The sequence below is a fragment of the Danio aesculapii genome, chromosome 5 (assembly GCF_903798145.1).
Source record: "Danio aesculapii chromosome 5, fDanAes4.1, whole genome shotgun sequence".
Taxonomy (NCBI): domain Eukaryota; kingdom Metazoa; phylum Chordata; class Actinopteri; order Cypriniformes; family Danionidae; genus Danio; species Danio aesculapii.
In genome coordinates this window covers 13,983,317-14,000,570 of record NC_079439.1, presented here as the reverse complement: position 1 = coordinate 14,000,570, position 17,254 = coordinate 13,983,317, and the positions used below count along the sequence as shown (strand labels likewise).

The following is a 17,254-nucleotide window of genomic DNA, read 5'->3' as shown; positions in this document are numbered from 1 at the left end:
CAATTTTAAGTATTAAAAATAATATTCATGTTTATAATAATAAAAATTGTGATAAATGTTATTACTTTTAGCTGATAATATCGAATATTATTATTATTATTATTATTATTATTATTGTGATAGTTTTATTAGATACATTATTAGCTACATTTTGCAAAACATAATTTATAATGTATTACATTTTACAAACCAGAAAATGTATTACAACTTAATTTTTCTATTTACAATTGAAAATGCAATTAATATTGTAACTAATACTAAGAATCACATATAATTAGTTTTCTATAATTATCATTAATTGCTATACAGCGATAATTAATAATAACAACATATGATTATATTTATATCATAAATAATGAATTAATTGGTTAGTATTGTTATTATTTATTATCACTATTATTATTTAATTGTATTAATGACATCTCACACTCTGTTACACACACACACACAGTAAGATATTTTACATATAAAACATGTATTTTTATTTTATATTCAAAATTTCATTAAAAAAAGCACAAAGTTCCATTGACAAAACTTTATAAATAATGTAAGAAAATGTACAAACCAGAAAAGAAAAATAAATAATTGTACGTTTACAGTTATTTACAGCTCAGTTTTCCCTGTCCTGATCAAAAATTGCTCCAGGCCTGTCGGATTTGTCTCCATGGGGTTCCCAAAACAGACGCCACGATGAAGAAAAACACAAGAGTCAGACCTTTAGCCAGAGCTTCAGAATAAGGCTCGCCTGTCAGAAAGAGCAATTCACATTTAAAAAAAACCTCCAAAATACAATATTGCTTTACACTAAAAAGAATAAGTGCACTTTAAAGCATTGTGATGCAGTTCCTACACTGTAAAACCCAAAAAGCTAAGGTAACTCAAACCATTTGAGGAAACCGATTGCAACAAACCATTTAAGTTAAAAAACTAATCTATATAAGTGCTGTGAACTTAATCCACTTGAGTAAACGAAGCATTTTGAGCACAGTTAAACCCGATAAATAAAGAGAACTTGAACCAACTGAGTACTGAAAAACCCAATAAGTTAAGGCAACTCAAACCATTTGAGGAAACTGATTGCTACAAACCATTTGAGTTAAAAAAAAACTAATCTATATGAGTACTGTGAACTTACTCCATTTAAGTTGAAGTAATGAAGTATTTAATTAAGTCATTACCTTTAACACTGAGTTTCAAAACTTTTCAAATGAGTAGAATTAACTTTCAGTAAAGCTTGAGTTAACTCCATTTATTTCATTTGATACAGTTGACTGTTGGGTTTTACAGTGTAGGGAAACAGAATATTAACTAAGAAGTGGACGTGGCTTGTTTTTTCTACTGTGAGCTGACTGAATGTACAATGCAAAACCTAACAGTGAAAATCACTAAGTGAAATAAGTTATTTTAACTTAAAATGTTTTTAAAAGTTACTTTGACTAAAGGACAACATTTTTGGTAACTCATAAATTGATTATATTAAGCAGAACTCTAATAAGTTATGAATTAATTAGTTATATTTTTGTGTTAACTCTAATGCTAAAAGGAATACCAAACCAATTGAGTAGCTATATAGTTGTTTGGACTTCGTTTAAGTTAACTGACCAGTTTAAGTTAATTGAACTAATAGTGATTTGATAACTGAACTTAAACTGTTTAAATTACTAATACTCTAAAAGTTTGATGATATCAACACAAATGATATATGTGTATGTGACACAATATACAACTTTACAGTACTCAAACCATTTTGATTCAAGTGGTTTGCCGCAATCCGTTTCCTTCAACAGTTTGAGTTAACTTATCAGGTTTTATAGTGTAGTAAAGTAGGATCTTTCATTCAGAAAGATTGGGAAAAGGGTTTGGGGAGAGTTATTATAACAGACACCTCCTCCTCACCATTTCTGTTTGTTTTCAAAACAAGTTGGAGGGGCGTGGTTAAGTATGTTAGCCACACCCATTTCTTAAAATATACGCAATCTGACAATTTAACCGAAAAAAAACAGGAAGTGCATTTTCAGATTTTAATTAAAGATTAGAAAGGAAAAGTTTTTTTTTCCAAAACTAACCATATTGATTTTGTTAGCTCACATTGCTAGTCTAATCTATAATTGAAATCTAATAAATGCACTTTCTTTTTTTTTTCAGTAAAATCCAGGATTGGCATTATTTTCTGGTATAAAAAACTCCAATGTCCAAATGTGAAAAGATTCAACTCCAATGTCCAAAACTCCAAACGTTTGTGCTATAAATGTTTGCAAACAAGCACATATTTGATTAAATAATTCTTCATTTGCATATTTAAACATAACATGGCATTATTTTCTGATTTTAAAAAACTCCTGTAAAAAGATTCAACTCCAGTGTCCAAAACTGCAAAACATTTTACTAGAAATGTATGCAAAGTAGCAACTATTTAATATAAATTTCTCCATTTGCATATTCAAACATCAAATTTAATGTAAATAATCAACCGTGGAGGTGTGGTGAAAAGCATTTGATATTTTTTTCCTTAAAAGTTGGCTTAAAAACTCAAGTTACAGTATATTTTGCAGCAAATAGTTAATAATATATAGTTCATTAACATAATTTACATTTATTATGTAATAAGCACATTTATGTTACACTATTCTTTTTATTTCAACATTTTGTTTACAGGTTAAAGTACACGTGAAATCAAAACTAACCATATTGATTTTGTTAGCTTACATTGCTAGTTTTGTGGTGAACAATTCATCTGTGCATGTCATTAAGAAAGAAAAAAGTTTGCTCTTGTAAATCTAAAATAAAAATCTGAAAATGCACTGTTAAATTGTCAGATTACGTCTGTCTGAGGTATTGGGTGTGGCTAACATACTTACCCACGCCCCTCCAACTGTCAGTTCGGACAACAAACAGAAATAGTGAGAAGGAGGAGTCTGTTAGGTTGTTATAACTCTCCTGAAACCCATTTCCCGATCTTTCTGAATTAAATGCCTACTTTACTACATCCAATCAGCTCGCAGCAGAAAAAACAAGCCACGCCCACTGTTTGCTCATTTAATATTCCATTTCTCTAGGAACTGTGTCACAATATGAAAAAAAATGGTCACAGCTTCTGGTTCATGCGGACTTCAATGTTCTGTATTTGATATTCATCTGTATTGTTTGCAAATGAGAAAGTCAATAAAAGTTCATAAAATCATAAAGAAAAATTAAAAAAATTGTTATGTTGTTCCCAAATATGAGGTCAAAACCCCAGCGTACATATTCTAAAAATATTAAAAGAGTTTTTAGTGAAGGTATGTAGTGTGTCTGCTGCTGCTGGTGCTTCAGGTTTCACACAAACTTCCCAAATAAACCAGAACAGGAGAAATACGCTAGTAATACCAACTATGTAAAACCAAAATTATATACTACACGAAGTGCTGGTTTCAGATTTTTGAGGGTTATTTCTGACTCTGTTTATATTTAACACAAGAAAAACGGAAGTCTCACCAGTGTAGTATGTCGTGAGAGGAAAGGCCAGTTCAGGCCAGCAAACATCATTCCTGTCACAGTCAAACTCTGTGAAGTTAATACTGAACCTGCGGAAGAACAGACTTCAATTACACTGAGGGTCATCAAGCTCCTGGACATGAAATAATACCGTTTACAGGCCACAAAGTAAAATAAAATAGATAGAGAACTAAATTACAAGTCATAAAATAAAAAAACTGCAATATAATATTTTATTTAAAACACATAAATAATTATTGTATTTTATTTTATACAGATAACAAATATTTAAATGCATTTAGAAACTTTTCTAAATGAAGAAAAACATGCACTGTATCTGTACTGTTCTCACAATATTACAAATATTTGCATTTTAATTTACTAGAATTGATTTCATTTATATTAAAAAAAATAACTATTGTTGTTTTATTTTAATCAAGAAATAAAAGACAAGGAAGCTCTAAAACACATGGCATAAATAGGAAAAATATAGAAAATTTTTTATTTTATTATTGCTTTTTATTTAAAACAATCAAATAATTATTATTTAAGCAAAACATATTTTGATACATCTAGAATCTTTTCTAAATTAAAAATAAATTGCATTATATTTCTCTAGAATGTATTTCATTTATATTTAAAAATGTATATATTTTTTTTAACCAGGAAAACAGTATACTTTGAGTAAAAATTATAGGAAAAGTAAAAAACGTATGTAGAAATTAGAAATCTATAGTAAAACAGACAATATACCAATTCTAATTTTCTATATTATATTAAAATAAACTATTATTTAATTATTTTGCATATTTTTTTTGTTTGTTTCTATAATAGATAAAAATGAATAATACATAATAAATAACATCAACATTTATTTATTATTTATTTATTTTGTATTATTTATTTGTTTTGATCTACTATAAAACAAACAAAACTGTAAAAAGTAAAAAAAAAACTATTTAAAATGTATATTTATAAAAATGAATGCAGAAATCTATCTTTATCCACACAATAGTATCAAACTGATACGAGTGCGTTTATGACCCACCTGGATCTGGGTGGTTGTGAATAAAGAGAAAGGTCAGTAAACGTCACAGAAGAGGTGACTGGGAAATTCTGCATGAGCTCTGGGTTTAAACAGGGGTCCATCGTTCCCAGACCACACTCAATCCTCCATGTGCTCTCTAAGAAACTGATCATTTAAAACAAAAGATGAATGCACAACATTAACAACACATCATCAATATATCAGAAGAGCTCAAACATTAATGAACATGTCTGCTATAATCAGCAAATGTGAGCTGACAAAAGCAGTGCTGCATACCTGATCTGCATGGACTGGATAAACATTTGAGGAACACCCTGAACTCTTCCCATGATGCTGCTCTTCACGTGGATGTGGAGGTGAGTTGGCACGGCTGAACACTCTCCTTTGCTGCCCTCTGCTGACTGACTCTGGTTCTGCTGCGATGCTGACATTCATTTGATAAAAAATAAATAAAAACAGTTATATTGTGATGAGGATTTACATTTAATAAATGGAATGGCTTCTTTAGATGTCATTTTGAGGGAGTCCCTAAGAAGTATATAAATCAAAACAGAGTACAAGAGTAGGGGGCTAGGGAAACGGCAGTTGGATTGGGCTCCCTAATAGTTACTCTAAGGACCTCAAAAGTGCATGGGCTAGGGATGCTCATAAAAACCGATTAACCGTTAACCAAAAGGGTGCGTTTTGAACTGGTTAACGGTATCAGTTAAATGAGTAAAAATATTATTATATATTTTTTTAAATGCTGCATAAATGTGCAACACATATTTGTTAACTGGCGGGACGGTAACGCGTGCAACCACATGTGCCTACAGACGTATTTTGCTAAAGAAGTAAAATGAAAGAAGGATATTGCTGGTCACAGTTTGACACAGACGAGTTAATGCCAAACCATCGCTGATGCTGATTGCCTCTGTCCTGGATCTGCATCATAAATACCTCATTTATTTGCACAACTGGGGAAAGAAGCCGCAAAACAAAACTTTCTGAAATGTGCGCCGCTCTCAAAACAAGCCTGCCACAAGGCCGAGCGTCAGGGTTTTCTCTTTATCAGAGGCACCGCACATGAACACAACAAATAGGCTATAGTTGTGATGATTTTGTGTACAAACCAATTTTTTTCCATTTGGAAAATTACAGTTACCAATAATTCTTATAAAATATCCATTTTTACAATAGCCTACACAGCCTAATCTATGAATCAAACAAATGCAATGATTTTCCTGATTTTTGCTAAATGATAACTCAGCACCAAACTGAGGTTTTCATGTTATAGCTTATAAACATGTATGCAAATTAATGCAATATCAAATGTAAACAACAAAATTATTTTTGTTATATGATATGTCATATGTTATAGTAGCCTATGCTTCACAAAAAGTCAACATATGCACCTTGTCAAAAGCCCCTTTCACACAGTGATACCGGTAAATATCCGGAAAATTTCCGAAACGACTTGACCGGTAAATTAAAAATTTTTAAAAACATTTTTTAAAACAGTTTTTTTTTTAATGACAGTACATTTGTAATTTAATTAAAAATATCTATGGCAGAACTATTTATTTTATTCTTTTTATATAATTTATTCTTTTTTTCTATGCTGTTAGAACACTGCTCATGCCTGAAGATGTTCTGTTGTTAATATCTTCTTTTTGCTGCTGTTCGCTTGTTAAAATAAATCAGTATTTTAAAATGCAATATTTTATGTGTCAGCCATAATATAGACACGTCAATTCATGTTTTTAAATAAATACTAATTTAATATTAATCTGACCAGTTAACCGTTAATATTCGGTTAACGAGTGGCAGTTGTCGGTTGGCAAAATTGACCAAAATGAGCATCCCTAGCGTGGGCCTTTAGAATAGGCCTAACTCCACTGGAATTTAACAGTAATATTCCACTAACTAACTAATAAAATACTAACTAATACTAGATAATGTAATAAATTGTTGAAATAACTGCAGCCATAATAATCATAAATGATACGATATTTTAATTAATTTTAAATAACAGTGTATGTAGACTTGTTTATGTGTAAACAGCTTAAACCAAAGCTATAGTCAACACAATCAGTTTAATATATGCTACATATTCATATAACTGTATGATAGTGCTCACTAGTAATGTTGACCCAGTCCGTCAAATTGTAAAAGTCTGGTTTTCCTGAAGTGGAGACGAGTGTAGCGGTCACTAATCCATCTAGAACAGAGCGCACCCTTTCTCTGTGAAACAACAGCAGAAAGAAAGACTTCAGTGAAATCAATATGTCTAGTATACTGTAATTATTATGTTAGGTTATTATTCTCAAACGGATTCATCTACCTTAACAGACTGCACTGTGTCATATTCGTTAAACTCACAGGAACCACACAGCCTGATGTGGAGTTGATCCCAAACAGAGCTGATCTCAGTTTAGCAGAAGAGCACAGGCCATCTCCAGCTGTGAAGACATGAAACGCATCAAAATAATGCTTTAAAAGTGTTGTATTGATACAGGGTATATGCAGGAATCCTGAAGGTAATTTCAATACCTTTTTAAGACTTTTTAAAGACCTTCTCAGAATATTTTTAAGACCTCATCGTCACTTCAAGTTCTAATCAGTATCAAACTATTAACTTAATAAACAGTATTGTTAATAAACAGTTGTAGTTAAATAAATCAATGGAGCACAACCATGAAATAGAACTCAGATAAGCTCGGAAGAATCAAAGCTTGAAATAATAAATTGCATGTGTTTTCAGTGACAGGCTTCAGCCACTGTTTAAACTCATCTTTCTCCAACCAGGAGTACACAAACTTACATTTTCCCATTTTGCCGTCTGTTTTGCTCTATGGTTTCGCTACATGTGGAGAGAGTCACATCACCTTCCTGCGTTTGTTATAAAATTACGTGACATCACCTGGACGGAGGAGCTTGGCCGGACATGCCCCTGCCCGAACCAATCGTGTTGATCGAGCACGCCGTTATTAATATTAGGAGGAAAATAAATATATTTATGTTTTTTGAGAGTCAAACACTTTGGACAACGCTTGAACAAAATTTAATACCTTGTAAAACGCTATTAAGACTTTTTAATTCCTTTTAAGGGCCTTAATTTTCTCAGCATTGATTTATCAACTTTTAACACTTTTTAAGACCCCGCGGACACCCTGTGATAACAGAGCATCTGCAGGCTTCACCAAGTTAAAATGAAGATGTTTTTAGACCTTTTAAGGTCTGTGTGAACACGAAGTTACTGAGAATTTTAATGTATTTCCAGATAAAAGGGAATATAGAGTAGGGCAGGGGCCTTTCTTTTTGCGCATCACTCCCTCATAGTAAACTAACGTTAAGAGATGCATGGTTAAGAATATTGTGGCTGAGGTATTAAACAAACTGACGTCAACAGAAAAGGACCGCCACTTCAAACTGAAACACATGGACAGACTCTAATTGAAGATTATCTAAACAAACACTTCTTAACTTGCACAGATTAATTGCCCACCTAAAGAATAACAATGTGCGCTAACAAAATAAACATTGTAAATTGTGATTTTAAGACATTTAGAATAAAATTTAAGACCTTTATCCCAGAATAATTAAAAAAATCATTCTATAGCACTGTGGGAGCATTTCTAGCAGTATTAGAGATAGTGTTACATGAACATTCATTCTCCTTCGGCTTCGTTCCTTATTTATCAGGGGTCGCCACAGTGGAATGAAGGACCAACTATTCTGGCATATGTTTTATGCAGCAGATGCCCTTCCAGCCACAACCCAGTACTGGGAAGCACCCATACACTCTCACATTCATACACATACACTACGGGCAATTTAGTTTACCCAATTCACCTATAGTACATGTCGCTGGACTGTGGGAGAAACCGGAGCACCCGGAGGAAACCCACGTGAACATGAGGAGTACAGTGGTAAGCACTGTTGCCTCACAGCAAGAAGGTTGCTGATTTGAGTCCCGGCTGGAACAGTTAGCATTTCTGTGTGGAGTTTGCATGTTTTCCCCGTGTTGGCGTTGGTTTCCTTCGGGTGCTCCGGTTTCCCCCACAGTCCAAACACGTGCACTATAGGTGAATTGGATAAACTCAATTAGCCATAGTGTATGAGTGTGTGTGTGAATGAGTGTATATGGGTGCTTGCCAGTACTGGGTTGCAGCTGGAAGGGCATCCACTGCGTAAAACATATGTTGGAATAGTTGGCGGTTCATTCCATGTAGCGACCTCTGAAATAGAGACTAAGCCAAAAAAAAAATGAATGAATGAAAAATATGGTTCATATCACTTAAATTATCCAAAGAAATAGGGGAAAAACTTATATAGTTGCCAATGCAAATGGGATGTTGTTGTTTTTTCAATTCGTGATTTTAAACAAACTTTTTAAGAACCCACAGAAACCCTGGACTAATATGCTACCTGGCTGCAATAGACTGATCTGGGTCCTCTGTACAACTCCTGTTTCAGAGTCCAAAACGCCACCAATCAAGGGCCTCTTCACTTGGTAACCTGTACAAACATCAGTAATCCATGAACATAAGACTTGGAAGTAAACCCACAAAGATAGTTTTTTTTTTTTTTTCCTATTCCTGAAATGATAACATTTATTTGATACAGCAGGAAAAATAAGTATTGAACACGTCATGGTTTTTCCTGAGAATAATATTTCTAAAGGAGCTGTTGACATGGAATTGAACCAGATTTTGGTAAAAACCCAAACAATACAAAAAAAAAAATAAAACAAAACAAGAAAAATCTGAAAAATAAGTTATGTGTAATAACAATGGAATGACACAAAGAGAAAGGACTGAACTACTGAAATACTTTTAAATATAAAAAGGCTTTTTTGGTGGCGGCAGCTTAAAGATGCCTCTCATATGGAGAATGAAGTCACATGAATTGCTCAGGTGTGATTTTTTTCACAGACTTCAACAGAGTATAAAAATCGTGACGGTCCTGTGGGTCTCGTCTATCAAATCTGAGCTTTATTTTGTATTTTCTATTGGATTCGGTTTAGGTGATTGGCTGGGCCATTCTACGGCTTGATTTTCTTTCTATGAAAGAATTTGAGTTTCCTTGGCTGTGTTTTGGATCGTTGTGCTGAAATGTCCACTCTGGTTTCATCTTCGTCATCCTGCTAATGTAGATGTTGGACTGAAGCAGCTGATATTCATTTACACTGACGAAGGGCAGAGGCTTGCCTGAAAACCCACTGAGAGATTTCAGCTGCTGTCTGGGCTTTCACTGCCTTTCCACAGCTCCCTTTCTTCATGTGTTCAATACTTTTTCCTTGCATGATTTTATTTTATTGCGCATAATTTCATTTGTAAACTAATTAGATTTGTTTTCTTTGCATATATGGACTTCTTTGGTTGCTATCAACATCCGTTTCAAGTCAACAGCACCTTTAGAAATATGTTTTTTGAGAAAAATGGTGACGTGTTCAATACTTATTTTCCCCACTGTAAATGTTTAATATAACATTCATGCTTCAAAGCAGAACAAAATGCTTTTGCTCATTTGTCACAAAGAGTTTTAATGATTTTCCTATTAAAAGCTTGACTCTAAGACTGACAGTAAATGAAAAGTTGCTTTTTTGTAAGTCGATGTGGCTAGGAACTATACTCTCATTCTGGTGTAATAATCAAGGAACTTTGCTGTGGTACCATGGCTAAAGCAGGCTCATGATCTGCACCAAAGTAAATATGCTCTGAATAACCTCTCACAAACGTCTTCATGGTTAAAAAGTATGCTCTCTATGCAAGCAGGTGGTCATTTTGATTATACTGATGGAAGTTGGCTGATTTTCAGATGCTGCATAAAATCACTGCTCCTGCTACAGCCATGGTTTGGTAGCAAAGTTCCTTGATTATTACACCAGAATGTGAGTAGTTTCTAGCCATATCAGCCTAAAAAACAGCAACTTTCATTTTCAACTTTCAGAACATTATAAAAAATATTATCGCATCACTAAATACAAATTCACATCTGTATCATGTCCTTAAAGTCAGGAAACAAAAATGTTTCCGAACACGTTAACCTGGATTACCCGAGTATGGCTGAGAGGTCTCATTTCCGTTCAAAAACACAGCAGAATATCTTCTTGTCAAAGTTACTACAGAAATCGAAAGAAAGAAAAAAAACTGTTGAGCAAGATTGAGAGGCAGTTTATAAGACAAGCAGATGTGGTAAAGCTGTATTTTATATTGTGAGAGTCAGCTGATATTCACCAGGTACAGTGATGTTTGCAGTGGTTCGTGTCACAGTAATCGCAGTAAGGCTGTTCCCGCTCCAGTAAAAAGTGTAACGCAAGGACACAACGACATTATCACACTGTTGTGGCTCTTAAATAAACAACAACAACAACAACAAAACAATTACACCAAGTAAACAAATCCAACTTGACACCATACACTTACAGTACACATACAGTTGAAGTCAAAACTATTAGCCCTCCTGTGAATTTCTTTTTCTTTTTCAAATACTTCCCAAATGATGTACAGAGCAAGGAATGTTTCACAGCATTTCCTATAATATTTTTTCTTCTGGAATAAAAGCAGTTTTTAATATTTTAAAATCCATTTTAAAGTCAATATTAGCCTTCTTAAGCAGTATTTTTTTTTTTTTTGATAGTCTACAGAACAAACCATGTGGTAACACTTTATATTTTGATGGTCCATTTGAATTTTAGTAGACTGTCTGGTTAATATCTGTTGATACTGCTCCTTCAACAGACATTTAACTGACTATAAGAAACTTTGCAAGTACATGTCAACTTACAGTAACCCCAACCCCAACAGTCTACTTATAATCTAATGAGAATTAGTTAGCATGTAGATGCACTGTAAGTTAATTCAACAAACGGACCATCAAAATAAAGTGTGACCAACCGTTTTTATACAATGACTTGCCTAATTACCCTAAGTTGCCAAGTTAACCTGGTTAACCCAGTTAAGCTTTTAAATGTCACTTTAAGCTAAGTACTAGTATCTTGAAAAATATCATTGTCATTATGGCAAAGACAAAATAAATCAGTTAAATCAGTCTCATTTGGTTGCCCACTGAAGCTAAGCAGGGCTGCTTAGGGATCAGTACTTGGATGGGAAAAAACATGGGAAAGCTAGGTTGCTGTCAGAAGTGGTGTTAGTGTTAGTGTGAGTCCTAATGCCCCAGTATATTGATAGAGACTCTATACTGCTCAGTGAGTGCTGTCTTTGGGATGAGAAGTTAAACCGAGGTCCTGACTCTCTGTGGTCATTAAAAATCCCAGGATGTCCTTCAAAATAAGAGTAAGGGTTTAACCCCAGTCTCCTAGCCAAATTTGCCTACTGGCCGCTGTCCATCATGGCCTCCTAACAATCCCCATATAATAATTGGCTTCATCACTCTGTCGCCTCTCCACCAATCAGCTAGTGTGTGGTGTGCGGTCTGGTGCAAGATGGCTGTCGTCGCGTCATCCAGGTGGATGCTGCACAATGGTGGTGGATGAGGACATTCCCCCCAACCATGTGTAAAGCGCTTTGAGTGTCCAGAAAAGCACTATATAAATGTAAGGAATTATTATTATTGTTATTATTTTTATTAGTTATTAGAAATAAATTACTAAAACTATTATGTTTAGAAATGAGTTAAATGTATCTTTTAAACAAAAATTGGGGAAAAATATATAGCGGGGGACTAATAATTCGGGAGGGCTAATAATTCTGACTTCAACTGTACATATTTTGTCTAATTAAAAAATATATATTTGCTATGTACAGTACCATCTAAAAATGTGAGATCAATATGATTTTATGTTATTAGAAGGAATGGTTTTTTTTTTTTTAAATCTAACCAATCAAACTAAAGTCCTATTAATCCAAAACTAAGAAAAACAGAGTAACACTTTAGGTTTTAAGTATCAATTCCCACTATTAACTTCTGGCTTAATACTAGGCCCACACAAAATCTGCGTAAGATTTTTAGCCCATCATTGAGTCTATTTATTTACTTGTGTAAATTTACATTTGTCCATTTTTTTATTAGTACTATTTCAGTAATATTATTGACTAATATGAATACGTTCATTTGATTTATTTACAATGCAGTTTGTAAAGTAATATTTTCTGTCGTTTAGTAGATATGTTATATTAGAGACTTGCTTTGTTTACCAAATAAGTGGATCTAATTGGATTTGCATTTAAACTTTAAATAAAAGTTAAAAAGCTATTTTTTTTATTTAACATATTAAGGTTTTTAGTTACGATACTTCCAAAATCCTTCCAAAATCCTTTAAATTCACAGATTTTTTTACAAAATTCTTCACAGAAATAGCAGTAAATGTCAGCAGATTCTGTCTGGCCCTATAAAACCTGCCTTTTACTAAGAAATTGGCTGTTTATTAGCACTTATAAAGTATGATCTTATCCATCTCTAACCCTAGCCAATAACTAAATCCAATTACTACATTACTAACTATTAATAAAGAGCAAATTAGTCAGCTACTGAGATAAAATGCATTGTTAATGGTTTAATGATAGCGAGAATTGTAATGTTACTAATTTAAAATGGTAATTAAACATTTTTAAATGGCAAAGTTACATTTTAAACAGCCTTTACTCCAGTGAATAAAATGATCAATTATATATGCTCATACACATTTTATTTAGGTATATAAAAATATATATTTAAAATTTATTTGGTAACAATCTAGCTTAGGCCACAGTTCATGGTATTAACAAACGAACTGCTAATGAACCATTAATATCTTAATAATAGGCAGGTAATGAGCCAGTAGTTGAAAGCATGAACTGTGACCTAAACTAAAGTGTTACCTATTTATCTTTATATATTTTAAAATTGGTGACTGCAAATGAAAATTGTTAATGCAACTGACCTGAAGAGACCTCAGGAGAATTTGACACAAATAATCTGAGGTTTTCAGCTACTTCATCCACAACACTGACTGCAATCACACCTGGAAAGCAAGCAAACATGTGAACATTCATGCATATACATATTTGCATGGACATACTGGCGGAAATGGATTGAAAATGGATTGATCAATGGATTGAAAAGCTATATTTATTTATATATCTGAAGCCTATACTTGAGGGCAAACTTACTTCTCGCAAGCCATTCCTTCAAATGCATAATGTTGCATTCTGTAACACTATCAAATGGCTAAAGGGCACTTTTAAATATATCTAATTAATGTCTGTGGCATGAAATGAATTACATTTTCTTAAATTGCATGACTTTAAGTATGAACACCTTTTTAATCAATTTGCTTTTGTGGAATTTCATGAATGTTTTAGTGAAACCTTTATAAATAAATCTGAATGGCAAAGACAGGTACAAATGATTTGAACTGACATTATGTTTAATATCTACTGTATCAAGCAATATTTTGATTTTGTATTGGGTTGTACAAAGGAAAGGGGCAAAATCATATTGAATCATCATTCATTCATTCATTTTCCATTGGCTTAGTCTTTATTTCAGAGGTTGCCACAGCAGAATGAGCCGCCAACTATACCAGCATATGTTTTACACAGCAGATGCCCTCCCAGCCGCAACATAGTACTGGGAAACATCCATACACACTCATTTACACGCACTATGGCCAATTTAGTTTATGCAACTCACCTATAGTGCATGTCTTTGGACTGTGGGGGAAACCGAAGCACCCGGAGGAAACCCACGCCAACACAAGAAGAACATGCAAACTCCACACAAAATTGCAAACTGGCCCAGCCAGGAGTAGAACCAGCGAGCTTCATGCTGTGAGGCAACAGTGCTAACCACTGAGCCATCGAGCCACCCATATCTACCGAAATCATATTGATTATCTACCAAAATCCTGTTGGAACACCTACCAAAATCCTATAGAATATTTACCTCCCTGTCCATCTTTAACATCCACCCTCAAGTCATCAGATGGAGATGGACAGAATTGAAGCCTCCTCACACACTGAAACTCAAAGTTCTCCAAAAATGCCACTGGCGCGTTTTCCGCACACTGACCCGTTCCAGTGTTCTGTTCAGAGGACAAATAAACAATAAAACATAACTGCTGTTAATATTCATATTGCATACATGAATGTTTGGACTCATGAATCAGGTAAAACTTGCTTGATCTTGGTTTCCTTCTAACCTGTGGAATGGTGAAGTATTTGTCATCCTTAGTGAATATTGGATTCCCTTGGTTGTAGTTAATGGGGGGAACAGTAGCTGTCATCTGAGGGGCTTGGAATGATGGACTTGGTTTTGCAGAGCTGCAAAAAAAAAAAAAGCTTTATTTTTAAGAAATAAGTACATTTATTCAGCAATTATGCATTTAAATGATCCAAAACGTCAGCCTTTATACTTTCAATAAATGCAGTTATTCTGAACTTTATAACTTCCTACTTTATTTATCCTCAAGGTGGAGCTCACACATCACCATACAAGAAAATCTGACTGACTACCAAGGTTATTTCAGCAAAAAAATAAAATAAAACAAAGATGAAAACTTGATCAAAAAATATATACAAAATAAAGAAATCATAATAAATTACAATTTTCACCTAAATAAAACTTTAACCTTAACAAAAACTAACTAAAATAAATAATAATTAGCAATTAAATAAAATTGTTTTAATTTTTCAGATTTAATAAGTGCTCTGTGCAGAAAATCGTACCTATGGCTGATTCAATACAAAACCAAGATGTTTGTCTGAATTCCTTGTCATTTTTACTTTTATTCATTTAAGCTCAATTTATATGTTTTTTTTTCAGTATCTGTTTTAGCTGTTAATATATTAGGCTTTGCTCTGGTCAACTTTAGACGTGTTCTGTTAAACTATATGTAATGTTATGTATTTTTTATTTAATGCCATGTCAGCAACCAAGGCTATTTTCATGGGAAGAACATTTCAATAATAAATATACAATTAAAAACAACAAAACAATAAATACATAAATAAATTTTTACATTTTTAGCGTTAATACGTGATAAAATCTAAAACTTTTCCTGGTGTCACTTTGCTAAAAATCTTCTCAAGAGAGTTCATTTCAATAAAAGCCTTCTGGAATCATTAAAAGCAGTCCAGTAGAATGTTTTACTGTAAGAGGAATTGTGCAGAACAAAAAAAAGTGAGGTCATCACCTTTAAGCAAAAAACATGAGTTATACAGTTTTGTCTGGTTCTCGAATCTGATTGGCTGATAGCTGTGCGATATTCTGCAATAACAGCACTTGTACAGCCTCTTTACCCCTCTGTATTACTCTGCCCACATAGAGTGACAGCAGATCAATAAACTCACTACAGTTTGACAAATATGGGACACCATCATGTACTTTTGAGACTTTTTAGGCAGGAATGTAGTTTTTTAGATTGCATCTATGCTGTTTATTTATAAATTTATTAAATAGGATAATGCCTATTTTAAATATTTATAATTTTGAAGATTCAGCGCATTGGCGGCCATCAGCCTGTCATACTAAGCAGAGCAAATACAGTTGCGGCACAAGATGGCGACAGAGACTGCCTAAAAACTCAGAAAAACTTTTCTTTTCATATTTCTAAATAAAGCTGATCAAATCATTATAAATCAGGTTAGTTACATGAACGAGTCGATCTCTCTCTTTTGTATTTTGAAGTGCTGTATATATAACACAGTAATCTGGTAGTGTTTGCTTTGCTCTGGCCTTTTTAGGGTTAATTATTGTGATCTCTCGATTGCATCAGAGAAATGCTGGGAAATCTCTGTAGACTGATGGCATTTCATGCCGTTCAGCCATATAATCTTAAAATGTGAGCAAAATGACCTGTTTTGTCATCACTTTAGACATTATGCTAGAGAATCATTCAAATACTAGCTCTAAAGTGACGTTGGTGAATTAGCAATGGTTTCTGCTTTTCTGATGTCAGCTGCAGATGTGAAGGAATGGCGGAAGAAAGTAGTTCCTCATACAAAAGGATTTTAAAGACTCTCTGTGTTTGATTTTCTTTTTTATACACACAATTCTACTGTTGAACTCTTGCATAAACGCAACATCACACTTGTAGCAGTGCGTTATGACTGTATATTGTCACTGGTGGGTCACAAAGGCACTCGGCCTGCAGCCTTAAGCTAACGCACGCCACCCACCAGTGCTAATATACAGCCATATCACACAGCTACTCGTGTGATATTGCTTTTATGTCAAATACAACATCTGGTAATAATCATTTTATTAAATTTAGTCATAAAATGTCTTAAAACTGTTTAAGATTTCAAGTTGTATTTCATACAATTTATTATTTTCCAATGCATCCCACTCCTCTTGCCACTTATTTAAAACGTAAACGTTGATAAAAGGTCTCATCTGTTAAACTAGAATTACTAAAACAAAATATATAAAAACTAATTAGAAATGGGTTCACAAAATAAAAACTAATCTAAAATTATCATTAATAAAACAAACGAAAACTAAATTGAAATGTACATCTAATTTAAAAATAGTATTGAAATCAAAACTAATTAAAAATGCTAATCTATAATAAACTTGCTTGGTTCTAAAGTAAACTACAAGAATTATAGAGTCAGGAATGTTTTGAGCATCAAATTATTCATTGATTTTCTTTTTGGCTTAGTTTATTAATTTATTATTAATCTGGGGTCGCCACAGCGGAATGAACCGCCAACTTATCCAGCATTTTTTTTATGCAGCGGATGCCCTAGCATCAAATTAGCATATTCATATTACATATAACTTCTGAATATAATAAAGACTGAT

At 33.3% G+C, this 17,254-nt stretch overlaps 1 protein-coding gene across 1 annotated transcript in view; it reads right to left on the bottom strand.

Moving 5' to 3' along the window:
• Positions 1–464: 464 nt before the first annotated feature.
• tctn2 (tectonic family member 2) overlaps positions 465–17,254 on the bottom strand; it is a 31,658-nt gene continuing 14,868 nt past the window's right edge. The window contains exons 7-18 of the mRNA XM_056456854.1: positions 14,649–14,769; positions 14,393–14,531; positions 13,389–13,469; positions 10,744–10,857; positions 10,563–10,628; positions 8,933–9,022; positions 6,846–6,963; positions 6,642–6,745; positions 4,799–4,946; positions 4,523–4,666; positions 3,475–3,563; positions 465–745 (exon numbers count right to left, since the gene is read on the bottom strand). Of these exons, the coding sequence (XP_056312829.1) occupies positions 630–745; positions 3,475–3,563; positions 4,523–4,666; positions 4,799–4,946; positions 6,642–6,745; positions 6,846–6,963; positions 8,933–9,022; positions 10,563–10,628; positions 10,744–10,857; positions 13,389–13,469; positions 14,393–14,531; positions 14,649–14,769 (1,330 nt within the window). The 3' untranslated portion in view covers positions 465–629. The remainder of the gene's footprint in view (positions 746–3,474; positions 3,564–4,522; positions 4,667–4,798; positions 4,947–6,641; positions 6,746–6,845; positions 6,964–8,932; positions 9,023–10,562; positions 10,629–10,743; positions 10,858–13,388; positions 13,470–14,392; positions 14,532–14,648; positions 14,770–17,254) is intronic.